At 37.4% G+C, this 24,360-nt stretch overlaps 1 protein-coding gene across 7 annotated transcripts in view; it reads right to left on the bottom strand.

Annotated features, from left to right (window-relative positions):
* LOC308186143 (uncharacterized protein) overlaps positions 1–23,714 on the bottom strand; it is a gene marked incomplete at its 5' end in the record, with an annotated part of 39,130 nt that extends 15,416 nt beyond the window's left edge. Inside the window, 4 exons of one of the 7 annotated variants that reach the window (XM_080575153.1) lie at positions 722–734; positions 1,435–1,540; positions 10,472–10,558; positions 19,582–19,724. In XM_080575153.1, the coding sequence (XP_080431279.1) occupies positions 1,480–1,540; positions 10,472–10,558; positions 19,582–19,724 (291 nt within the window). In that variant the 3' untranslated portion in view covers positions 722–734; positions 1,435–1,479. Of the gene's footprint in view, positions 1–677; positions 3,491–3,973; positions 4,104–10,471; positions 10,559–16,341; positions 17,952–19,581; positions 19,725–23,135 lie in introns of those variants that run through there. The other 6 variants (XR_013943924.1, XR_013943922.1, XR_013943923.1 and 3 more) reach the window with 6 other exon arrangements.
* Positions 23,715–24,360: the final 646 nt, after the last annotated feature.

Genomic DNA, 24,360 nt, shown 5'->3' on the forward strand with positions numbered 1-24,360 from the left:
ATAACACCCATGGGAAAATAGGTACTTAATTGTTTGTCTTCCTCCCCTTGAGTGTAGAAGGAGATGGGGGCTTATGTTTGAGCTTCTGTAATATGGAATAGCTGTAATATTCTTAGTTGTTCTCGAACTGGGCAGAAAATTTACACACCCGTCTCCCTTTTTTTGCTTTAGCTAATTAAGTAGAGCTGAAGAGGTAAAACAAAAGCAGACCTGAACTCCTGTCAGAACTTTCCGAAATTCAATAGTTGTTATCAAAACATTGCGTAAACATTATAAGTTCGCAGTTACAGGTTTTGTTTCAGACCCTGATTACACTTGAATTGTTTCCGAATGATCAAAACACAAATTAATACATACCTAATAAGAAAGCTCACTTTATGTTATCTACAGTCTAGTCTAATCTCAAGACATTTACAATAACTGCGATAAATATCCCTTTGAACTGAACCTAGCCTACTTCTGAAGGATTACAGAACACTGAAGTCTATGAAAGCACTAAATACAACTGCTCTCAAATTAATTAGTCTTCCATATTTCTTGAGAATCACAAATGATTTCCCAAAACTTAGAGGACAACACCTTGTACATCCACATTGGCATTACTTATCTGTTATGGGAGAGTAGCAGTTTGTGGTACTTTATTGAGAGTAGACAATCTAAAAAAAGGAGGACTTACTGTCTTAATGAGGCTGGATAGAACAGAGGGTTTTTCTTACACTGTCCAAAGCAGGCATCTATTAATAGAAATTAGAGCCTGGAATATATCCTCTAGTGTAGCCATAAGCAATTCAAAAACATAATTAACAAATAGCCAACGGATGTCATTTGCTTTTTAGGCTATTAAAACCAAAAGGCTATTGTTACGGCTACGAAGTACTTTGATAACTTGCACTTTGGGGAATACAAGATTTTCCTCAGAGTTTGAAATATGCTGGTTATCAAGTCTCAGTGGAAATTAGATTAAAACATCATCATCTATATTGTCAAAAGTTAGAAATCTGTATCAGACAAAACAGATTTTAGTGTACCTCTCAGCATGGACTGGACTGAAATATTATTTTTATTCTTTTTTAATTTTAAATCTAAATCCAATCTTTGTGAGTTGTTGATAGAAAAATTGATTAATTTCAGTAGAGCAACATCAAACTAAGTGCTGAAAGAGTAAAGTTGTTAATTTTAAAATGTTCTATCAATAAAATCCCAAGAGTGAAAATAGCACAGTTCTGTTTAATTTATGGCATTTCTGTTCAGGAGAAATAAAATTCTGTGTCAGAAGATGAAGAGTGGCTTTGAGCAAAACATTTGAACTTATATTTTTAATGCATATTTAAGTTTTGCTAAATAGAAATAGAATTACTTGGTGCCAAAATGTTGACACATTCTAAAGCATTTTCTTTTACAGGAGGATAAATTACAATCTACAAAAACACTTACTTTAACAATAAGAAAGCCATAGGCAATGTCATCTTTCCCACACATTCATGAACTGATAAGTACTTCCACATTTATTTTCACCTCTGGAGTGTTAACTTGTTTTCTGCTAAAAATGTTAAAAATGGAACAAGCTATCACACATATAAACAAACCATTTACAGATACCTGTCAGGCAGGACTGTTAAGACTTTATATGCATTCTGCTGGGTTTTGAACATTGGGTTAGATTTGCTGTATTGGTACGATACAAATATGAATGCTTTGCTTGGCGTATCGTGATGAATTCTGATATACTTCAGCAGAGCTCAGAGTTACATATCTAAGAGAAATTTAATACAAATATTTTCATGAATTGGTATAATTTACAATGCAGGAATATCTTTTCTGTATGTCCAACTTCTCTAAAGCAGAAAAATGAATTTTGAGGTTTTATTTTTTATATTTTTCCTACATGTGTGAATATATTTATAGAATTAATAAGTTACATTTTAATTATCAGACACTAAAATATGATGATAATTGTGTGGGATTTTGCATATTAATATGAGAACACTGTATAGCTTCACAAGAATTTTCCTTTAATACAAAATGTTTAAATCTCTTCTAATACAACATTCATAAAATATTGTGTGACCATAACGTAATGGAAATGTATATTCCAGGATGTGCGAACTCTTGTGTCAACTGAACATTATTCTGTGAGCCAGTAATTAAACATTTACAAAGGGAGACAAAAGAATGTACCTTAGGGTGGGATCCTTGAAGCTGTGTTTGTAGAAGTACTAAGGGTACCAAACTATTCAGGAGACATTCAGTCGTGATCAAGTTAGAAACAACACTCATATTTTGATAGCAGTATTGACAATAAAATGGTGCTACTTCAAGCAACCACTGTATGGCTCCTGCCAAAGGCCTTAGAGCCATGCACCCTTAAAAGGTTCCCTTGCTGCCAGTTGCCAGTATCAACATTTCTGTACCTATGCACCTATCTTTGCTTTACAAGCACCATGACCCTAATCTCACTACATGCTCATGAGGCTGGACCACCCAAATTCTCACAACCCTACGGATAGGTGAAGGAGAAGCAGAAGCAAGTATCTGAACATTTGCATGAGGATGAGTAAACAATTTTTTCATTCCTGTTGCAGCAACCCTTCCCAGGAGGATCACTCTAGTGCTAATATGAACAAGGTGGATCTGCAGAATCAATTCACAGAAGAAGTTGCTGAGCAATTTTAAACTCCCAGCTTACTTGGATTATGCTGACATTGTACCTGTGTTGGATGGAATGGTTCCAGTCATTTTGAGTTTGTCCCAGTCTTCATATCAGTTTAGTTCCACATCTGGAAACTCTCTCTTATTTGAGCATAAACAGGTTTGTGTATTAGTAAAGTGCTTGCAGGCCAACATATAGGAGGTGCAACATTATGAGAACAGTTTTGAAGAGTACACAATGCTTGTTTGTCTTACTGGCTGCAAACAGGACAACACACACTTCAGAGCCTCCAAAAGAATTTACGATATAAGGCACTATAGAAATAACAATACAAAACTCTACATATGTAACTGAGGCCCTGTTCATGTTTACTCTAGTCATTACTGTAAGAAACAAAATTAACAAAAAGATGAAGAGAGGCTGACATGCAAGTTGTAATAGCAATTTCAAAGTTCATTCTCATCTTAATCCAGCACACCTTAGAATTACTCAGGTGACTGCTATCATTTGTTTTTCTACCTTTTTGTATTTAGAAAACACTGATGGCTCTAAAAAGCTTCTTAGAACCAAACTTCAGGTAGTCCTAAGGCCCCTGAAGGGAATTATTTAATTAGCTGAAGATGTACCTTAAATCAGTTTTCCTGATGTTATGAACCATACATCAAAATGTTCACAAAGGTTAGATCCTGAAGAAAATGTGCTACAGAACAGGAAGGGGGCAAAAGGAAAGAGTTCTGGGAATTTAAAGGCAGATGACAGTAGTTTCAGATGGATTTAATTTGAATCTTGTCCAGATGGGATGTGGCTGATGTGCAGCTGAGACTCATGATAATCTAGTTCCTGGAAGAGATGAGGATTAGGATTACCGAGGAATTTTCTGTCTATCTTATATGGCCATGAAATAGTCTTTTATGGGAGCCACAGCTGCACTATGCACAAGCAGTACACGAGCCACAGGCACGCTTCCCACTTCCCTTATCATCGTCACTCTTACAACATGGCTGCTTAACTATTACTTAACAGAAACATGAGAAGAGACAGTTCCCTAGTAGGTGAGAGACAGCAGGGGACTCATGCAAAAAAACCTTGGAATTTAAGGAATATGTGGGAGGAAGCCAGTATGAACAAATGATAGGTAGGGTTTTTTAGCAGGTTCAAACTAAGCTACTTGAATGATTACTACCAACAGGAAAGGATCAAAAGCTGATTATCTTGGGACACAGGCCTATCAGCTGGCTGAATCAGATTAGTCATAAGCTTCTCTTCTTAATAAAGTTTTTCTTTTGAGCTCATGCTCACTTTATCTTCTAGAAGTCCATTCCTCTGAGAACTAACTCTTCCAAGCAGTATGTTGGAACCTCATCTTCCAGTGAGATGCTGAAGATACCAGTGCCTGCAGGACCACCTGGAGTTTGTGGTGCAGGATCGGGCTACCCTTATTCTAGGCTACAGCCTAGAATATAAATACATGGATTTAGAAAACAGTGTTTGGGCATTGTGGCTTAGTTTTTCAATAAAAGCCCAAAGTCCATACCTGCACTCAGGTAGATTAACTGCCAACATACTACCTGCTTGTATTTCGAATTTTGAAAAACATAGAAGTGCCTGCATATATAATTACTCACCTTTCTGTTTTGCAGGATGTACTGATGTACAAAACATCTGTAAAAATCTATCTAGTGTCCAGTGCCATCCCACTTAATACTTCTCTGTGAGATGTGGCCATATGTACCTGACACACATATTAATGTTATTCCTTTGGGCCTACTTCCAAATTCTGAAAGTATGACATGGGAAACAAACAAGAGACTAACTTGAAACAAATCTGCAAATGTTTCATGTTACACACATCCTCCAATTAGCTTTCCTTCCCATGATATTCTAGACAAAAATAACACATATAAGACAATATGTAAATTGAAAATAATTGCAAGTGAAAACTCATTAATGGTGAAAAGCAAGAAGGGGGAAAGTTACAGGTCAAGAACAGATGCATAGTGCACCAATTTTCAGTGCTCTCTCAGCCTTTTCTATGGCATCTAAACCCTACGTATGTTGGAATAGATGTTCTATTTTAAAACACTAAGTAAATATTAAACTTCTACATTCTCTGTCTTATTGTTTGCATTCTTTGACACTTGGCTGCAACTTGGTGCAACTTTCTCAGATGAAGTCACTTTTTAGCAAGATGGCAGATAAATCTGAAGTAACACAGTCAAAACTTGTAAAGACATTTAGGAAATGTCCTTCTCATGTGCTTCTCACTAAGAGCACTTTTAGAGATCAAGTGATTCTAGCATTCTTCCAACTACAAGAAAAAAAACCACATTGCACTTTCTGGATCTGCTAAGCTTAAGTAATCAAATTCTCTTTCTCTCTCTCATGTTTTTGTTTTCTTTTGTTTTGTTTCTCTACAGAAAATGGAGAAATCTGTGGCAAGCATACGCTTTATGATGGACTTAAAGGCTGTACTACTGAACTCATTGCTGAGGCTCTTCCTGATTCATGCTCTTTGTCAGCCATTTTCTAAAGAGACATGGTGGCGAAGCTTTCTTTCCTTCATAAGTATATGGTTTACTTATTGGTTACTATGCTTTTATTTTATTGCCTTAGCATGGTCATGATTCAAAGTCATGATCAAATGGATATTTGTTTTTTTCGTTATTGGTAAGAGATAAATTCTTTCAGTTAATGTTTTGTGAAAAAAAAAAAAGGAAAAAAAAAGGAAAAAAAAAGGAAAAAAAAGTGTGAACTATGGAGGTAAGAAAAACCACGTCTTACATTGATTTGGGGATATCTCTGGGAATTCCATATATGCATTCAGGGTTCCCTTAAATATACACTGCATTTAAGGCACAAGATATTAATAGTGTTTTGTAATTGTCATCAGTTCAATTTTGAGGTAAAAAGCTAAACCTAGAAACTAGGAAAAATATTTAAAAAAAAAAAAAAAGGAACAGCAGATTGTGAACAAGTAGTCTTTGTTTCTAGATTTACTACTGTCTTTGAGGGTAGCCTCAAATAATCATTTATGTGAAAGCTTCCAAAAGCATCCCCTGATTCTGCAAAGTCAATAAAAGGTATATAGGGACTGACCTTCCTATGATGACAATCTAGGATACTGTGCACTTCAGTAAGAGTATCAGAATTCAGTACAGGACAATTTAAATGGTATTTAAATTTAAAATTAAAATCCCCAATAAGCTCCACCATTAAACAGAGCTTTAAAAAAATATATATCTTGTAATCCCCATTTTAGCTCTCTTGCCAATATATGCAAAATTGTCCTAATACAGACCATAAATAAAAATTATGAAGTCAGTTAGCATGTTCTGAACATCTTCTGGATAACAATGGAATTAATGGCAAATATTTTTAAGGAACAGTGTTTAGTCACAATGTTTTTTGAGAGATCACAAAAGCTATTCACTTACAGACTGATTTATGTTAATTGCTGCATAACACTGATAATACAATATTATGCTTATGAATGAGGTTTACCATCCAATAATTAACTTCAGCAAAAATGAGGTGATAATTCAATTACTACACAAAAGTTCATTTTTTGATAGATTTTATTGTATTAAGCACATCTTGTGTTTTGCATCAAGGCAAGAGTAATAATATCAATAAACCAGATAGGCATAGTTGAGTTCAGTTAACATTATTTTTCCTGTCTATACCTATAGCAAGACTGTGCACATTTATATGAATATTATAAATAATATTAATATACCACTGATACAATTAGTTTCTCTGAACTTCCAAAACACTTGCTATCACTGAGTTCTAACCACATACTTGAACACTAAGCTACTATAAATTTTACAACTTGCAGTTTGAAAACATTGCCTCTTCTGTAATGCAGAAAACCAGTGTGCTAAATTTTGTAAGTGATTCAGTCTACCAAACAATTCCAACGAAAAATAAAGTGTCTTCCTCTGTTAGTAGAAATTGCCAAAAATCAGTAACAAATTTCGCTCCTGTCCATGAATGCCATTAATATCTTCCAGGGAATAAATACCATGGCTTGCTTTTTTCTATTCTTCATAAATATTTATAAATTATTCTCATATCTGATTGCTTTGTGTTTGTCTGCAAGAACTTTATGGCATCAACAATTACAAAGACATCTAATCTATTCTCACTTGGAAGTAAGAGAGAAGAATAACTTAAGTTTTTGTTAACAGTCTCTAGGGTGGGATTTATTACCCCTAACTTTAGCCATCTAAATTTAAACATCAATTTTAAATTGTCTAATCTCATACTATGAGAATGGAGAGAGAGATTTACGCCTAGGGTATGATTCATGCCACCTTAAGATAGAAATCTAAGATAGGTGGTAAGTGCTTTTCTTTCCACTTAGTAGAGAAGGAATCTAGATGATGAATTTATACAAGACATCTAACTTTCAAACAGGTAAAATTATTTGAAAGAAATCCAAAGGAATTTCTTTCAAAGAAATATACTCCAGAGCAGGAAAGGCAGAGAAAAAAATAGCAGGGAATCCAGGAAAATTATTATTACCTGATTATTAAACTACAAAACTAAAGCAATAAAAAAAAAATCTTAAACTATCCTTGAGAAAAGAAGAAATATTAAAATTCCTTTCCAGCTTTCTCTAATAAATGCTCTGGTTTCAGTGTCTAACACTGAAGTGTTTCAAGGAACCATGATTCATCATCACTATGATTGCTTTACTGTATTTCATATACTTATGCTTAGTTTGACTTTTACACCTATTCAGTCAGTGGCTAGAGACATGATTTAGTCAACTGCTATCAGCCATCTGCCTTGGACTTCTGGCCTCCATGGAAGAGGGACCATGCTGGAAAAGGATTCAGACAAGGCTAAAAAATTCTGCATTGCTTGGAAAAAGAGCCAAGTCAGGTGTTGAAGGGTGACAGGACTGACACTGAAGCTCAGTGCTGGAACTAAAGGAAAAAAAAGGATGTAGTGATACTGCCTCAGTTCACTTTTTGACAAAAACATTCATAAAATCTACCAAGCTGGTACCTCTGGCACAGAAGTGGTTAAGATAACAGTAAAAGCAAAGTATCCTTTGAAAAAAATAAAATTAGCTTGTCTCACTTCTTTTATATATTCTCAGTTCCTAACTTCAGAGGCATTCCAAAGAGGCTTTTGGATGTAGACAGACTCCCCATGATTTCTTCTGCTTGTTTCCTGCCTGTGACTTTTTCTAAGATCCTGGCTTGTACTCTGCTATCCTCCTACAGTTCCTTATGGCACTGTCTCAGTGCTATCCAAAAATACATGTGCTCCATAAAGAAGCTGCCTATTTGCTTGGAACTGATATTGGCATCCTGAGTCTTGTTAGATTGTACCTTCAATTCATTAAATTTCCTTCCAGAACAATACTTTTCTAATGTAACAATCCAGTTTCAATGAGTCATTTGGCTAGATGCTTCAACCCAAAGCATGCCAAATTACAGGGTTCCGCTAGAACTAAATGTCTGCGTAATCTGTATGTTTTTTCCCTCCATCTATGAATTGTTACACATGGACACTCTTTGCCCAGTGAAACTACAAGAAAACTACTTCACAGCTATGCTAAGGGTGTGAACATACACAGGGCTACATAGCATATTCAAAATCATAGTCCTGGTGTTTGTGTGTAGCTTGCACTAGACTGCACCTCCTACTGCCAATGTTTTATAAAGTGCAACAGGGTTGCCCAAGGATGCACAGATATTGAATTTGGATTTATAGAAGAGTTTTAAACTTTTTGTGTTTTCTTAAGTTTCACACACTATTCTCTTTTCCCCTCAGCATTATGTGTGCATACAAGCACACTAACACCTTTATTACATAACTGTTCAATAATGCTCCTGCTTCACAGGAAAGATGCATCTCATTCGCACACCTTATGCAAACAAGATGCGAATTGTTACACAAGTGAGGACACGCAATGTGAAGTTTGGAAAGGCTATTGAGGTGAAGTTGACATGGCCCTTCCCCGGGCCAAAGAGTGAAACCCTCCCTTTGGCTTGTTTTTCTCTGTTTCTGACTGACAAGACATTGCTACTTCATCACTTGTGGGGAAGAGCTGCACCGTGAGAAACAGCACCCAATGCAGGTTCAAGGCTGTGTTGAACACTACCACACATACTTTTAGGTAAGGGAATTCAGTGCTGACTGGATAGTTTGTAAAGAGCTGACCCAAATGATGTTACTCATAAGAATACACATATGGGTTAACTTACAGTCCTGTGAACCTTGGTGCTTGCCCTCACCTTTGCCCCAGTCTGAATACAGCTGTAGAAAAGCAAGCTGTTCTGCAAGCAATGGAATGAATGAACTGTGGCTGATGTTTGTTTTACATTTTTAAAAAGATATGTATTCTTTCAGCTAGAGACTTCACACAGCTGGGGCATAGAAGCAGTTTGTCTCAGGTGCAGATTTGCAGAATAAATCACATTTATTTTTTTTTTCCCCAGCTGGGGTTTTTCTCATTTAAACAGCCCATTCACAAAGCCTTTGAGAAATTAGTGATTCAAAGACCTCTGCTTACTGCTACATTTTTGCTGAAGGTATTGGGGTGGAGAGAGAGGCAGAGAATGTGATCATGTTTTGACAGGAGGCTGGACTGTGGTAATTCCAGAAACTCATTTTTATTTAATACCTAAATGACAGAAGCTGAAAACAAATTGTATTCCCAGATTTTCAGGCACAGAAAGACTTTAATCTTTAATTGGAGTAAAAAAGCATTATTCTCTAGAAGAGCACTAAAGTGAAAAAACACTGTCTCAGGCATCAGTAGACTTGTAAACTATGAAAATTAGCTCAGGCTAGATACCTAGCAATTAACACATCTATAGAGAGACGAGACGTCTTTACCAGAAAGCTGCTTAAGTTCATTATTCTAAGGAAGTTTATATTTGCAGCAGAAGACATGCTACAAAGCTGCAACTTGAATTAAGTCACCTTTATATTAATTTCAGTGAATGTATTTCTTGAAAGAAAAGAGGAAGTATACTGAAGTAAGAGTGGAGAATAAACAGAGCAGGTAAGATGCTGACAGATGCATTTCCCTATTCCTTCACTGTTCCCCCTCCCCCCATCTATCTCTGGTGCTTTTCTTGTAACGCTCCTCACTGCAGGGCAGTTTAGGAGTGTTTTGGCAGGGAACAGTCTGCTTATTCTCCCTGGAGACTGCGCAGAGATCATAAATCCTCCCTGGAGTTCTTAACCCTTATATGTAACTGACAGCTTTAATCCTCTAGGTTACTAAATTTGAGGAAGAAGTAGTGCCAGCATGTAGGAAAAAGGCACATGTGTTCAAATCAATGGGTAGCCAGCCACGCGCTTTTACATATTGTTACTTAATGCACTTTGGGAGCAGAAATCTGTTACCCGCTTTGCATGGGATGTGTCAGTTTAAGACATGCTAGTACTGCAACTAAAACTGGTGATAGAAATAGGTCACCAAACTTTCTTTTGTAATGGAATTGCTTGTTCCGATCACATTAGTTACTTCCACCCACTTTTCCCTAAAATTCTATTATAGTCCTTCCCCTCTATCCCCCCTTCCGTCTTACTCTTGGCCCAACTGGCACCACTGTCAGGCCTTCTACTGTTAGAGTTAAGAGGGAGCCAGGTCCCCATAATAATTATTACAGCAAAGTGATAGAAGAATGTTTGTTTATTTATTTATTTATTTATTTTTGCAGAAAAAGGGAGATGACAGACCTCTTAAGCCAATCAAGTCAATTATTTAGACAATAAGAACATTCTGTCTGACCCTTTTTCCAGCTGGCCAAATAAACTATAAGAGAGAAAACCTACCGTTACTAACCTTACCTCTCACACGTCTTCCAGTAACACTTCTCTTTTACACAGCACTGTTCCACATATAGCTCAGAGCATTTTAAAGCATGAGCAAACATCCTGCACATAAAACAGAGAAAATAAGTTACATGTTTCAAGTGACATATAATTTTATTGCTACAGTTCGGGAAATATTGATGTCTTGTGTCTTCTTGTCGCACCAGTCCAAAGCTACAAGAATTATTTCTGAAAGATACCGGAATGCTGACGTACAATGCTTGGGGTTTTTCCACCGTTTTAGCATGCTTGGCATTAGTGTTAGACTGACTGCATGATTCTGAAGATGACAGAACATTGTCTTTTTTTGGTTTACAGGGTTTTTCCTTCTCTTTTACATAAGGATTGCTTTCACAGCACTGATTGCTTAAGGCAAGTGCTATCTAAATGTGTTTGACTGTATGCAGTCATCAGAGGCATGTTTGGCAACTTTCTGTCAGAATCCAATAAATATACAGCAATTAAAAGAGAGATTATAAGAATCTAGTAGGCGGGCAAACAAGTTTCTAAAAAGGGCAATTACCACATAAAAATATTTGCCAGCATAATTTTTAAAAGAATCCAGCAGTTTATAAACTGCTGTGATGCTCCACTGTCTGTTAGACATGATAAAAGCCCCTTTTATTCTGAGTTCAGAACTGGAAACATGAAAATTTGTACAGTGGTGATAAGGCAGATTATCAGATGTGTCCCAGTATTCCCCTTCAACACATTCTGAATTATCAACAAAACAAATCCATACATCGTGACATTTAAACTTAGCTCAAAGTCCTTCAGTGACAAGCTAGACTGGGATATGGTAGCTCCCAGTTAGAGGGCAATAAGTGGTACTGTTATACAGCTTGCCCTCTTAGGTGCTATACAGATCAGGTAACCATCAGATGATTCCATGTGGAGGGCTTATCCATGGTGTGCACAGGGGAAACATGCAAATAAGGTCTCTATTCGTGATTTTACAAAAATTTTACAAAAATTGACCATAAGTTGGTCTACAGAAACTTTCCCAAGAACACTAATGGATCATAGCGTTCTCCAGCTTTGGTCTAAAAAACTTAAATGATGCCTTTTTACTGTCATGCAACATCTGGTACAGCTGTAGGTCATTTATACTGAATGTCTGTTGAGTTCCCAGAGTTCATTCAGCTTGATTCTGTGTAACTCTACCCACTTTTGTGGGAAGTCACTGATGGGAAATTGCCATGCAGGTCCAATTGTATCTCCATGACAGCTCTTAGATGTACAAAGTACTTTTGAGAATATTTCATTTGTACTCTTAAAACAACTTAAAACAGAAGTTGAATTCCAGTCTATAGAAACATGCGCCAGAATGGCAGTCATGACCTATGAGTTTCTTAGTATTAACAGTAATTTATGTATTTTTAGGAAGGTGCATCCATCTGCTTTCAGGATTTTAAACTATTACTAGAAAAACAGTAGAAAATGGTTTATTATTTACTATTTGTAATTAAGTTCTTGTAAATGAAAACATCAGAATGTCAAACTAACTTGTCAGAAAATGGGTAGGATATTTAAGATATATATGTATTTTAGAAAGGGCGGTCTTTTCCAGGTTGCATGTGGGAGGTTTTGGATGTTATCCAGGATGACTCAGTTTGTCTGGCTTTTCTGAGTCTGTGACAACCAAAGTGACGTAAACATGAATTACAATCATAACATGCCAGTGCTGCTTTTTAAGGTCTCCACTGTGCCTTACAGCATTTATTCTCCCTTTCACAGCACAAGTGGCCTTAAGACACTATTTCTCACTTTATCAAACAGCTTACTGCTGTAAGTCTAAAGCCAGCAAGCTCTTCTATACATTGACAAAAGCAATACACGCAAATACATCAATCCTATTTCTTGTCCTAGAATACAAGCACCCCAGTTCATTGAGTTTTTGAAGGTTCATACATTGTTGTCAGCTCTTGAAGACCTTTTATTTTCAAAACTCTTTGGTAAATTCTTTTCCATACATGTAACCAGAATGAGAGGGCAAAAAGCATGAGAAGTATTCCAAACCACATACACTGCTTAAGTTGCTCCAGAAAAAAGCAAGAGCAAAGTAAGACTATTGCTTCTGGCTCTCAAGATTGACCACAGGAAGTTCTGTGAACAAAACTGTTAGTCCACAATATTAATATTTCCAGTTTCTATAACTTGGTGCTATTAGATTATTAGATTCTTTTTCCATACACTGTTCTTAGGCTTCTGCACCATGAGACATCTGACACTGGCACTGACATCACGGAGTAGCTGTCTCTTTAACATCATAATTATTCCATCTGAACAGTGACCACGACAAATTAAATGCCTTCATCTCACTTCATTGAACAATTTGGAATTTAGTTCCTGAAAATTAAAATGTAAGCACAGAATTTTCTAAAAACAAACAATCAATCAAACAAAACAAAACAAAACAAAAAAGAAGAGTTAACTAATCAATTCCCACTCAGTCTTTTAAGGTATTACTAAAATACAAAGAGGCTTAGGTTGAAAATTGGGTTCCTTTGTAATTATTGTAAGTCTCACAAATTATATAGCCAATGGAAATGGTCCATCTAAGGGAACTAAACTATGAAGCTCAGGGAGCGAAAACGTAAAACTATTAAATTATTTTATGAAGCAGTACATCCACATCCCAGTTGCAACAAACCGATCTTATACTTGTTGATGCCAGCAATGACTGTGTTTCAGGTCTGTGCTATAACAAACACTTACATGGAACTAAGGTGCCCTTTAAAACACAAAATTCAACCTCACCCTTCCTCCCTCCCCGTTCAAGGATAGGCCTTTTGTTTCGGGCAGGGACTTTGCTGGGGTACTCCCTAGATTGGAAGGAAACTGCAGTTTGTTTTTGGAACTTTTGCCTTGAAATCTCTCTGTCCTTCCCCAGCTCCCTTTCCTCCTTCTCAGTTCTGTGCTTTTACCGAAGTAAGTTCAAAAGGCTGGTGGCTGACTGTTTCTGAAACAGGTGGCATGTAAGATAAAGGCCTGACACTTTTTTTTTTCCTGTTCTGGTATGCCTTATATCAGCAGTTAGTAGCATGCCTCAAGTCAGATATGCAACTGCTTTTAATATTTCAGATTAAAAAATTCTGTGATGATCTTTTTTGTATAAGGACTTCAAAGGAATGTAAAAGAAACATATAACTGTTCAGCACATGTGAAATGTGAGTTTAAGACATCAGATGGGATTTTCAGTAAGTTCATTAAGATGTTAACAGAGAAGGGCTTTATATCTTTTCAACACCCTGCATATACTCAACATCAGGAACCCAGTTCCCCATTAGTTAGAGAAAAATATTTTTAACTGTATGTCCAATTCAACCTCAAAATAATGTCAAGTAAAACAAATGTTCCTACTGTTGTAAAGCTTTGTAGGATGCCATAGAAAGGATACTCTTTGGAGAGGAATTTGAAACACACACACAGAGTAAAAATGGTACATTAACTTGCAGAGCATCTGATGGTGACGTTACTACACCCACTGCAGGGGGAAGGAGGAGCTGGCTGCAGTAGGCTACTGCTCAGCTCTGCAGGAGCCTGTGCTTCAGTACACTGGTGCACCACGAAAAGACATGCTAGAGGAGAGTGCAGAAATTTGTAGGGCAATGCACCATCATCCAAATGCACTGCCACAAAAAATTATGTAGCATTCATTTTTGTAGCCAAGTATACATCAAATAAGCCGGTGGGTGATTCGTGTAGCAAGTCAGGAGTACTTCCCAACTGGTATCTCACTAGCAATTTCATTTTTACTTCAAAAAAAATTTTTTCCTACTTAGAGAACAAAAATTTAGAAGAAAAGCACTGAAAATGGGAATAAAAATAGAAGAGATAAGACTTAGAAGAAGGAGGAACTGAAAAACAAGACCAAGGAACTCAATAGAACAAAATAAAGTACCATGTTATGCTAACACGCTGTGGCTCTGGAGCATCCCAAACACAGTGGGACCCCAGATTAACAGCCCATTCGACAGGTGCCCCTGCCAGTGTTATCACCATGTTCAGGGATGTCACTGAAGAGCCCTCCGTTTTGGAAATGAGGGCAACATTTTGTAAATGAGGCCAACACATCTTGAGTATCTCGAGATCCTGTGCAGTTCATACTTATGTTATATACTGTAGTACACCTCATGGAACAGGAAGAATTAAAACCAAACATAAAGAAGGTTTTTTTTTTTTTTTTTTTGTAAAAGCATTTTCTGATTTTCATTCCAGAACACCGTGCTTATTTTCATACAAATTAACTTTTCTCATTTTTCCTTTCTGTTTGCAACTGAGTGTAGCAGAATAGGTAATTCCCAAGCTATAAAAATATGAAAATTGGAGGAAAAAATCCAAGTTACCTGTTTTTCTTTTCAAAATGTTCTTCTCTCTGGAAAAACTATAAATGGAAACAAGAAAAAAAAAAACGAAAGAAAAAAAAGAAAGCACTAAATACTAGACTGCATTGTCTTCAGTGGGGGAAAAAGAACAACAGGATGGAACAGACAGAAGAAAATAGACAGAAAATATACATAAAATCTTGTTTTGAGTTTATTTTCAAAAATATCCCATTGTCAATAAAAAAAAAGTTTTTGTCAAACCATCTGATTTCTGTAAAACTACCAAAATCAAACTTCCTTATTTTCCTCATTCCTATTTTTGATCATCTTTCCTCTCTATTTATCACGGTAGCACATATTCTACAAATGCACAAAACCCCATCCTGTCACATCCATTTCATGATACTTGAAAGAGAGGTTAGATGTCAGCTGTGAATCAGAACGTTCAGGGATGTCCTTCTCTCCCTTTCTGAACACCAACGGGACAGCTTGATTCATAGGGGGCTGTTTATTAATTGCAAGTGACTGGCTGCCCGGGTGTACCTCGCTCAGATGCTTGCCATCTATTATGTCCTCTGTAATGAAACTCACAGTGCTGGTACTTAGAAAGTTAATATGGCCATGCAATGAAGCCATTGATTCCCATCCAAGAACCTCATCAACTGGACACATTCTCTTCAACTGTGTGGTCTCATGAATTAATTAATGCAATTCAAGACTTTTGTGTGTTGAGAATGTGCTAAAGCCAAACATTTTGAACCATAACAGATGATTAGCGCTACTGATCTAGGGCATGTTTAACCCAGCGTTTCATTGCTGAAAGTAAATACCACTTTTAATCATTTCCTGTACTGGGGGTCAAGAAAAATAACACATTTCCTTTTCTGAGTCCAGAGTATCCTAATTTAAAAAGCACAAAGCCTCGTAGTCCTGAGAGATGAAAACATAATAAAACATGAAGCCCCATCTCTTGTGAATCATGGATTCTATTTACATTGCTGTTTTAATTTTGTGGGAAATTCATGTTGCCTGAGCTACTTTCTCCTTAAATGGGCAGAAGGCCAAAGAGAACCTAAGGGATTTTCACTTCTTCTATTTTTTTTATATTTTTACCAGCTGCGCAGATTTGCCTAGTTTACCTTGTATGAGAAATGAAACTGTCATGCTCCAGTCAACCTACTGCAGTAGTATGGGAGTTAACTGCTAATGCATACTGCAGAACTCATACAGTACCATTGTTACTAAAATAAGCTTCTAAACCTGCCATCTATGGTTTTGGGAATTTTTCCAAAAATCATAGATAAGCATCTTTTAATTAGTTATCTGTCAAGCAGCTTAATTTATTTGACAGACATTGCTGACAAGAGAAGGTCTGTAACAGCCCCATAATATAGTGATGATGCAGTCTGCTCTTATGTGTGTGTTATCACATTGGCAAAGTCTGAACAGATATCATTATACATTGACAGAAAGGTGCAATAAAAAAAATAATTAAACTAATTGGAAATATATGAGTACCTTAAGATAATCAGCTGCTGGCTATATAACAATTAGATATATTTTGCTATGACTTTTTATTTTCTCTTCATGATTCCGTTAGTTATTCTCTTGCTTTATCTCGTCTCAGGTTAGACCACAACTTTTCCATGTACCAACAGTCCTGCTGAAGTCCTCATTTACTACTGTAATGTTAAAAATTACAACAAACAACAATGAATCAAGAAGTTGTATTTGTACTTTATCTTCCCACCTCCCAACCCACTACTAACTACCTTTAAGCTGTACACAGTTGTGGGGATGATCAGCTGGTTTATACAGCTTTCTGGCTTTTAAATAAATATGAAAAAACAGAACATGCTCTAGATTTAAAGGTGGAAAGAGAAGCCTGGCACCTGTACTTGTGACTGAAATACTAATATAAATGGGAAATTCTCCAATTTCAAAGGAGCTACCTACTCAGTAGGTATCATGAATGACCAGCTTAAAAGGTACACATATTGGACCAAATGGACCTGAAAATCAGAGATTTGGGCTTGATTTGGCTAACAGGTTTTAGCCTGGTAAGAATTCAGAGGGTGAAGAAATCTCTGTTGAAGAGAAATTTTAACATCAACTGACACTTAAAATGAAAGCTGTATTCATTTTGCTCAATCCTGTAGCCTGAAAGTTCACATGGTGGTAAGAACATCTTGGCATGGCTGAACTCTTGAATGTATTTGTTAATAAGCCAAATCTTTTCTTTCTTTCTCCTTCTCATTTATTAAATTATGAAGTAACAGACCTCTTGTTTCACCTATATAACTGAAAGAACAGTGTAATCCATGACAACAGTTTTAGGAGCAAAGTTCTGAAATTGACTTAGGTATTTCAGAGACCAGGACTTTGGCTCCATACAAATGTATTGCACACAGAAGAACATACAAATATAAATAAAACCACCATTTTCAGTGTTTGGGAATCATACATCACAGAAGTAGGTGTGCATTCTAAAGTAAGTGTATTCAATGTAAATTATCAAAATAATATGCATTGGTATATTTTCAAATACTTTTCAACAATGAAAAACTTGCCAAACGTCATGACTCTATAAATTCTATCCAAAGCTAAAAATTCCAAGATCTGAAATGTTTGTTCAACAGCTAAATTGCTAGTATCATAGATTTGTTTTAGCCTTTCAAGCTGTAAGAAATAAAGAAACCTGTACAACTTAATGCATGTAATCACACATGAGTAACAAATAAAGCATGAAAAACTCCAGGAAAAAAAATGTGGCTTCATATTCACGGCAACTGAATGTTATCTTGAATAATTAGATTTTATTCTTGCCTCTTTTATTAAAATTGTATGTAATACTGGCCAAGTCACATCTTTCCAGAACAGACACTATGCATTTCTTGTATTCTGGGAGCTAAATTTAAAGCATGTAGGGTCTGATATGCAGCAGAGTTGAGCAATGCCTTTTGTAGTTGAAGTCAAGAATTTGACTTTTCAAAGATGCTAAATATACTAATCATTCAGTAAAACAAGTTTAGCTACATGCTAAACATTCAGAAAAAAAATACATTTTAAGTCTCATAAAGCTGTAAATTCTGAAAGAATTTTAGTTTTAATGTTTCCTCCTGTTCCCTACCGCCCCACATTCAATTAAGAAAACTGCCAAGTAATTTCACAGGATGTTATTAAGCCAACATTTCTAAACAACCAAGAGTTAGGTCATTAATGGCAATTAATGAAATTATCATATTAAAAACTCACAAGAGCAATTAGCACTTTGGAAGGTGATTAAATCACTTTAAAAGAAATTCTAAAATAATGAGGTTACTAGAGGAAACTCTAGGAGGAAATTAATCGTTCTCTATGCACCATATCATTTCAATTATAGACAGTAAATAATGCACAAGGGTATGAGGTCTCACACCAAATTATAGCATAACAATACTAGCTGGCTATTCATTTTTTGATCATCACCCATCCTGTGAACTATAAAAGAAGATATTAAGCTAATCTGATATGAAAATAATCCAAGTACTTATTTTCAATGAGTAGTATTTCTAAGGGGACACAGGCTGTCTCAAGTGCAGGTTATATACTTCAAATACTTTTCTGAAGTTTTGGAAAGAGTGCAACTAAGTACAGAGAATTAATTAGGTCATTTCCTGCTTCTTTTGCTAAATCATGATCTTGGATGACAACACAATGGAAGACAGTTATTCTGTCACAATCAAAGAGATATTTGTAGACAAGAGCAGCTCTGGATTTAAATGTGCATGTAAGTCAATTGATGTTGCTTTTGGGGAGCAGCAGCAAATAAACACTTAGTAATTTAATCTAAGGAGACCTGTGCTGAAAAAAATAAAAATGTCATTACTCATTTTTCTTAGTATATTCAGCATGTATTGTTCTTTAAAGCCTGGTCTGCCCTTTGTGCTGATGGCTTTTACTGCTGATATGTGTATGTGAGGATTACAATAAAAATAAGTTACAGGTACCCTGGGAACAAGACTTCTGTGAGATGTGATTGACATGCTGTTCTTTTTCCGAATATATCTCAATCTGTGTGAACAAACTGTGAACAGTCTGTTCAGTCAGGCTGTCTTCCTCCATTCCTCACCGTAAAGGAATGGTCAGGGAATCACCAACTATTCAGAGAGCTTGTCTTGTAGAGGGTAATGGTCTAGAGCTGTGGATATAGGTGCTTTCCTGGGGCTAAGAGAGAGATGTTTCTCCACTGATCTAGTTGAACAGATTTATAGTCTGTGGAGCTATAAACTGACCTGCTACATTGGAAGTAAAGATGTCAGACTGGATCTAACTCCTGTTAAAGGACCAACTATTAAAGGAAATTACAACAGTTTAACTGAAAAAAAGATCCAGACCCCTTCTATTTTTCAAATCCTGAAAAAGGTATTAAAAGCAAGCATGCACGCTTTGAAAGCTACTCCATGCAAGCTCCTCTACAAGAGGAAACCAACTGACTTTTCCATACTGAAATACCTACTATACTATTGCTGCACCAGTAAACCTTGGAAGTATGAACAAATGTCTTTTTTGTTTGTTTGTTTTAGTGAATTATACTATCTGGAAAATCTGGTCACGTATCTTGTATAAGCAAGTCCTTTGTCCCAGTGTTCTTGTTCCTGTCATTTGTTTAGAAAAACAAAGAGCTTACCCTATCAATTATTCTTTCATTTTCCTCATGTATTAGCAATTTATGCATTATCAAAGGTGTTCTCAGTATTACCCTTCTGTTCAGCTTACCTGGCAAGGTTTTGGCAGCATGGGGGCTGTAGGGGTGGCCTTTGTGAGCAGCTGCCCCATGTCAGAGCAGAGCCCGTTCCAGCCAGCTCCAAAAGGGACCCGCTGCTGGCCAAAGCCGAGCCAGTAAGTGGTGGTGTTCGCATCTCTGTGAGGGCAGATTTAAGAAAGGGGAAAACTGCTGTGCAACAGCAGCTGGGAGAGAGGAGTGAAAAATGAGAGCTATATCCCTGCACACCCCAAGATCAGTGCAGCAGGAGGGCAGGAGGTGCTCCAGGCAGGCAGCAGCAGTTCCCCCGCGGCCTGTGCAGGGAGAGGCCCCTGGTGGAGCAGGCTGTCCCCCTGCAGCCCATGGGTCCCACACGGAGCAGATCTCCACGCTGCAGCCCCCCCGTGGAGGAGCCCCCGGTGGAGCAGGTGCATGTGGCCTGGAGGAGGCTGCGGCCCATGGAGAGCCCCCGCAGGAGCAGGCCCCGGGCCGGAGCTGCAGCCCGTGGAGAGGAGCCCACGCAGGAGCAGGGGGTCTGGGGGGAGCTGCCGCCCACCCGTGGGGGACCCGTGCTGGAGCAGTTTGCTCCTGGGGGATGGATGGACCCCGTGGTACGGAGCCATGTGGGAGCTGTTCTTGAAGAGCTGCTGCCTGTGGGCAGCCCCCGCAGGCTCAGTTGGGGAAGGACGGCATCCCGTGGGAGGGACCCCACGGGGAGCAGGGGCAGAGAGGGACCGTGAGGGAGCGGCGGAGACGGAGCATCAGGGACTGACTGCGGACCCATTTCCCTTTCCCCTGCGCTGCTTGGGGGGAGGAAGTAGAAGAAAGTGGATGGGGAGAAAGTGTTTTAAGTTTGCTTTTAGTTTTCTATGCTGTAGTCTGTTATCAATAGGCAATAAATTACATTTATCTCCATATGCTAAGTCTGTTTTGCCCATGACAGTAAATGGTGAGTGATCTCCTTGTTCTTATCTCAGCCCTTGAGCCTTTTTTCCTCATATTTTCTTCCCCTGTTCTTTTGAGGAGGGAGAGTAAGTGGCATGATGGATCATAGCTGCCCATCTGTGTCAAACCACCGCAGTCCTGTCCTGCATTTCCCTGAAGTGCCTGACTAGAAAGCTGCCTTTCCCACTGGATCCTACAAAGAATCTCACAGGCTCTTCAGTGCCTCTAGGACACCAAAGAGATGGAGAGAGTTCAGACTGCAGGAAGACATCCATCTCATACACTGCCACATGTGAATGGCAAGTCATCCCAAAAGAATGTACCGGATGATGCTGTTGAAAGCTTCTTTCCCTCAGCTAGAAAGCCTTTTCTTTGAAATATCTAAGTTTAAACCATGTTACTTAGTGATTGCTGCCCTGATACCTTCCTTAGAGCAAATGGAAGTTATGAAATTCTGTTTTCTCTAGTCCTCAAACATTCTCCTACTTAGTCCACTCTTTTAACTATCCATATTTGCTGCATTTTTATCTTTATCTTGCTGCAGCACGATAAAACCTGGAAAGAAGTAAATATTTTTTCCATGAATCTTTTGGATTCCTCCTTGCATGTAACTCTGTACTTATTCTGCTTAGCATATGAAAATACTCTCCGTATAGCATATAAAAAGCTCCTGAAGCAGCTTTCAGAAACCTTTTTCTGTGTGGTGCTATTGATATTTTCAAAGAATTTCAGAAGCAGAGCAATTACTTATTCAAGTTCTATTCAGTGTCAGCATCCAGGATTTGTTAATGTACGGAATAAAGCCAAATAATTTCTCTCCCTTGCCTGTTTTACCCGTTGGTGCCTAGCACTAAAAATTTAAGACAAAGCTGGTATGCAGCTAAGAAGGAAGTCGGGAATTTGTGATTTGTAACTCCTGTTGATGTATTTCCCCTTCCTTTCTCCATCTGAAATGAAAAAATGAATCTGGACATTTTTTCAGATGCCTGTGAGACAGCTATTTTTTCCTGAGATACCTGACTCATTTCCTATCTTCCTGTAAATAATTTTACCCAAGAATTTGTCATCCAGTATTCTCCCTACTAACAGATCTTTGGCCTGTTTACCTTCAGAAATATTGCAATATGTTAGGACTTAAGACTAAAGAGATAATTAATATTCAGAGATTCTTTCTGAGGTATTCTATTTCGTATACTTTTCTGAAATTGAACACTAATTCAACCTTGGAAAGTGATGTGCTTAATAAACCTTTCAGCATATATCAAGATAGAAATGCTCTCTGCTTGCTTGGCATACTGTCAACACCATCAGAAAGGAAACGATGGAGAATAAGAGCCTGAACTGTAAGGTTTTACTAAGGTCACAGATGTATTTGAGAGCATGTATTAGATGACTGTCCCCATGAAATGGAAGATAATCACAGTTTTGCTTATATTTGTGCCTGTATATATATGTTTTATGGAAGTAGATATTGAATGATATTTGATCCAGAGATGCCAAATATGTTGTTATACACCATTTCCAAAGCTGAATGTAGACATACTGAAAATTCTCTGCAGAGAAATAGACATTGGCAATATTTCTCTTTTTGAGAGAAACCCCTGTCACAACTATCATTATGTATTTCAGAAAGATACCTATGAAAAACAGCTTTTAGAAACAGCAAGTAAATAAAATGCAGAACAATTGCACGACTGTGTTTTTTTGTATGTTGGTTCTCAATTTTATATATAGGAAAAACTAACCCAAAGAAGTTAGCCAACATTACACCATTTGCAGCCTGGGTTTCTGCCTTATATCAACCCCCCTGCTAGACTGCTGCACCAATATTAACTAATAAGTGACGAGTAAGTCTCTTGAGAGATACTTGACAAAAAATAATCCCAGTACACTTAAAATAAAGCAAAGCAGAATCTGCTTTAATTTACACTAGGAATTGGGTTTACCTCTGCCAGGGGCTGAATAAAAGGAGAACAGCACTGGACCATGTCTTAGCATCTCAGACTATGGTTTAACCAGATGTCTGTAACTGGTCCTTAGTATAGCAGTCTGTTTTAAAATATATGGCAGATTTTCTCATAGCACAGATACTTAAGAGTAATTTATTTAAATTAGAAATATCAAAAAATAAAAAAATAAAAATAGCCAAATCAACCCTACAGTTGAAAAGAGAAGAATCATTTTTTACATCACATTTCTTTGTTGATCTTGTTCTGGAAATTGTGAATGCTTCATACCAAATCCACTCAGAATAAATCTGATTAATTCAGAGGATAATACGACTTAAATAAAGTGCGAGTACTGATTGCCACCAATGTCATTAGTTTTAGGAAATGCGTCTCTAAAACATGACTAAGTTTGCAATTATACACACTTAAACCACTTCTCTAACTACAAGTTTGTTTCAAATTATCTATACAAACTTATACTACACCAGTAAGGAGGTGCAGTATCAACTACAGCAGCACAAGCTGATCTCCTTACTAATAGTGCAAAAAAAATTTAAGTAATTAAATTACTCTATATTTAAAGTATCGTGATAATGAAGATCAGAGATTGGCCTACAGAGAAGATAGAAATAGCTCTATATAGGACTGAGATATGGCTTTACAGCATGACTCACCTGAATTAGAATAATCCTATACATTATATCTGCCTGAAATGATTTAATTTCACTGATACGCAACAGCTGTTGGTTTAAAAAAAAAAAAAAAAAGGCTCAGCACAGCTACAATCATAACAAACAATGACCTTGGCTTATGTATCGTAGCCATGGTAGCAACTGAAAGGACTCTTCCCACAATGTGTTAGGAGGAGGGTTTTAATCGCAGTTTCCCATGACTGGGTGTCTCAACAGCGTAGCAAGGCTGAAAAAAGAGAGTTCCACAGTAGAGGAGGTTACTCCAAGGCACAAGATAATTTGTGAGGACATCACAGGAATTTTGCTTCTGTCCTGTAGGGAATACTCCTGCATTAGAGACTCTGCTTACAGCTATTTTTAGAATCACAAAACTGCACCTATAAATGGTGGTTCAGCTTTGCTGTATTTATATTTCTCTTTCAAAGGAACAGAATAATCTGTATGTGAGAAGTTGGGTTTCTTTTTTTTTGTGTCTGTGTGTGTGTTTCTTGTTAGTCTGAGCAGGAGAGTCAATGTCAGAACTCTGGACCTTGTTCTCAGTCTGACTTTTGAAAATTTCTTTGTGCCCCTATCATTGCATGTATAAGAAGTGGGCTACTACTCTAATTACCTCACAGGAGCATGGAAAAAATAATTCATCTCTTTCGGAAACAAAAAGTGAGAAGAGGCTTTTCTGGCTTTCCCTCTAGTAGGTGAACAGCTCACAAATTTAAATCAAAAAGTGCATTTTCTTCATCATATTTCTGGGACATGCAAAAAGCACAAATATGATGTGATCAGCTGGATTGCTGTGTTCACAGATGCCAAAAAAAGTTTGAAAAATGGGAAAACAGCAACTGAGGAGTTGCACAGAGCTTACATAATATTAAATGTAGGATTCACTGCTGTTCTAAAACACCAAAGCACTAATCTTCAGGTAAGTAAATTTCCATGTCAGTATATAGTTAGGCTACAGTACTGCATATGCCACAGCTTACTGGCATGCACACATGTTGCCTGAAATACCTACACCCTATCCAGTCACCTTGAACACAGCCCGAGAAACATCCCCTCAGCATTTTGCAGGGAAGCTCAGTAGAAATTGTTGTGTCTCCACTGTGGGTTTGCACTCTCTGCTTCTCGATGAGTTTGTATGGGCAGTGCTCCAGGCTCCATTTGGTAAGCTACCTGATCTGCATGCTCCTGGCAGCTACTGCCCTGTTTGATC

The sequence above is a fragment of the Anser brachyrhynchus genome (genome assembly GCF_964034855.1).
Source record: "Anser brachyrhynchus genome assembly, chromosome: Z".
Lineage (NCBI taxonomy): Eukaryota > Metazoa > Chordata > Aves > Anseriformes > Anatidae > Anser > Anser brachyrhynchus.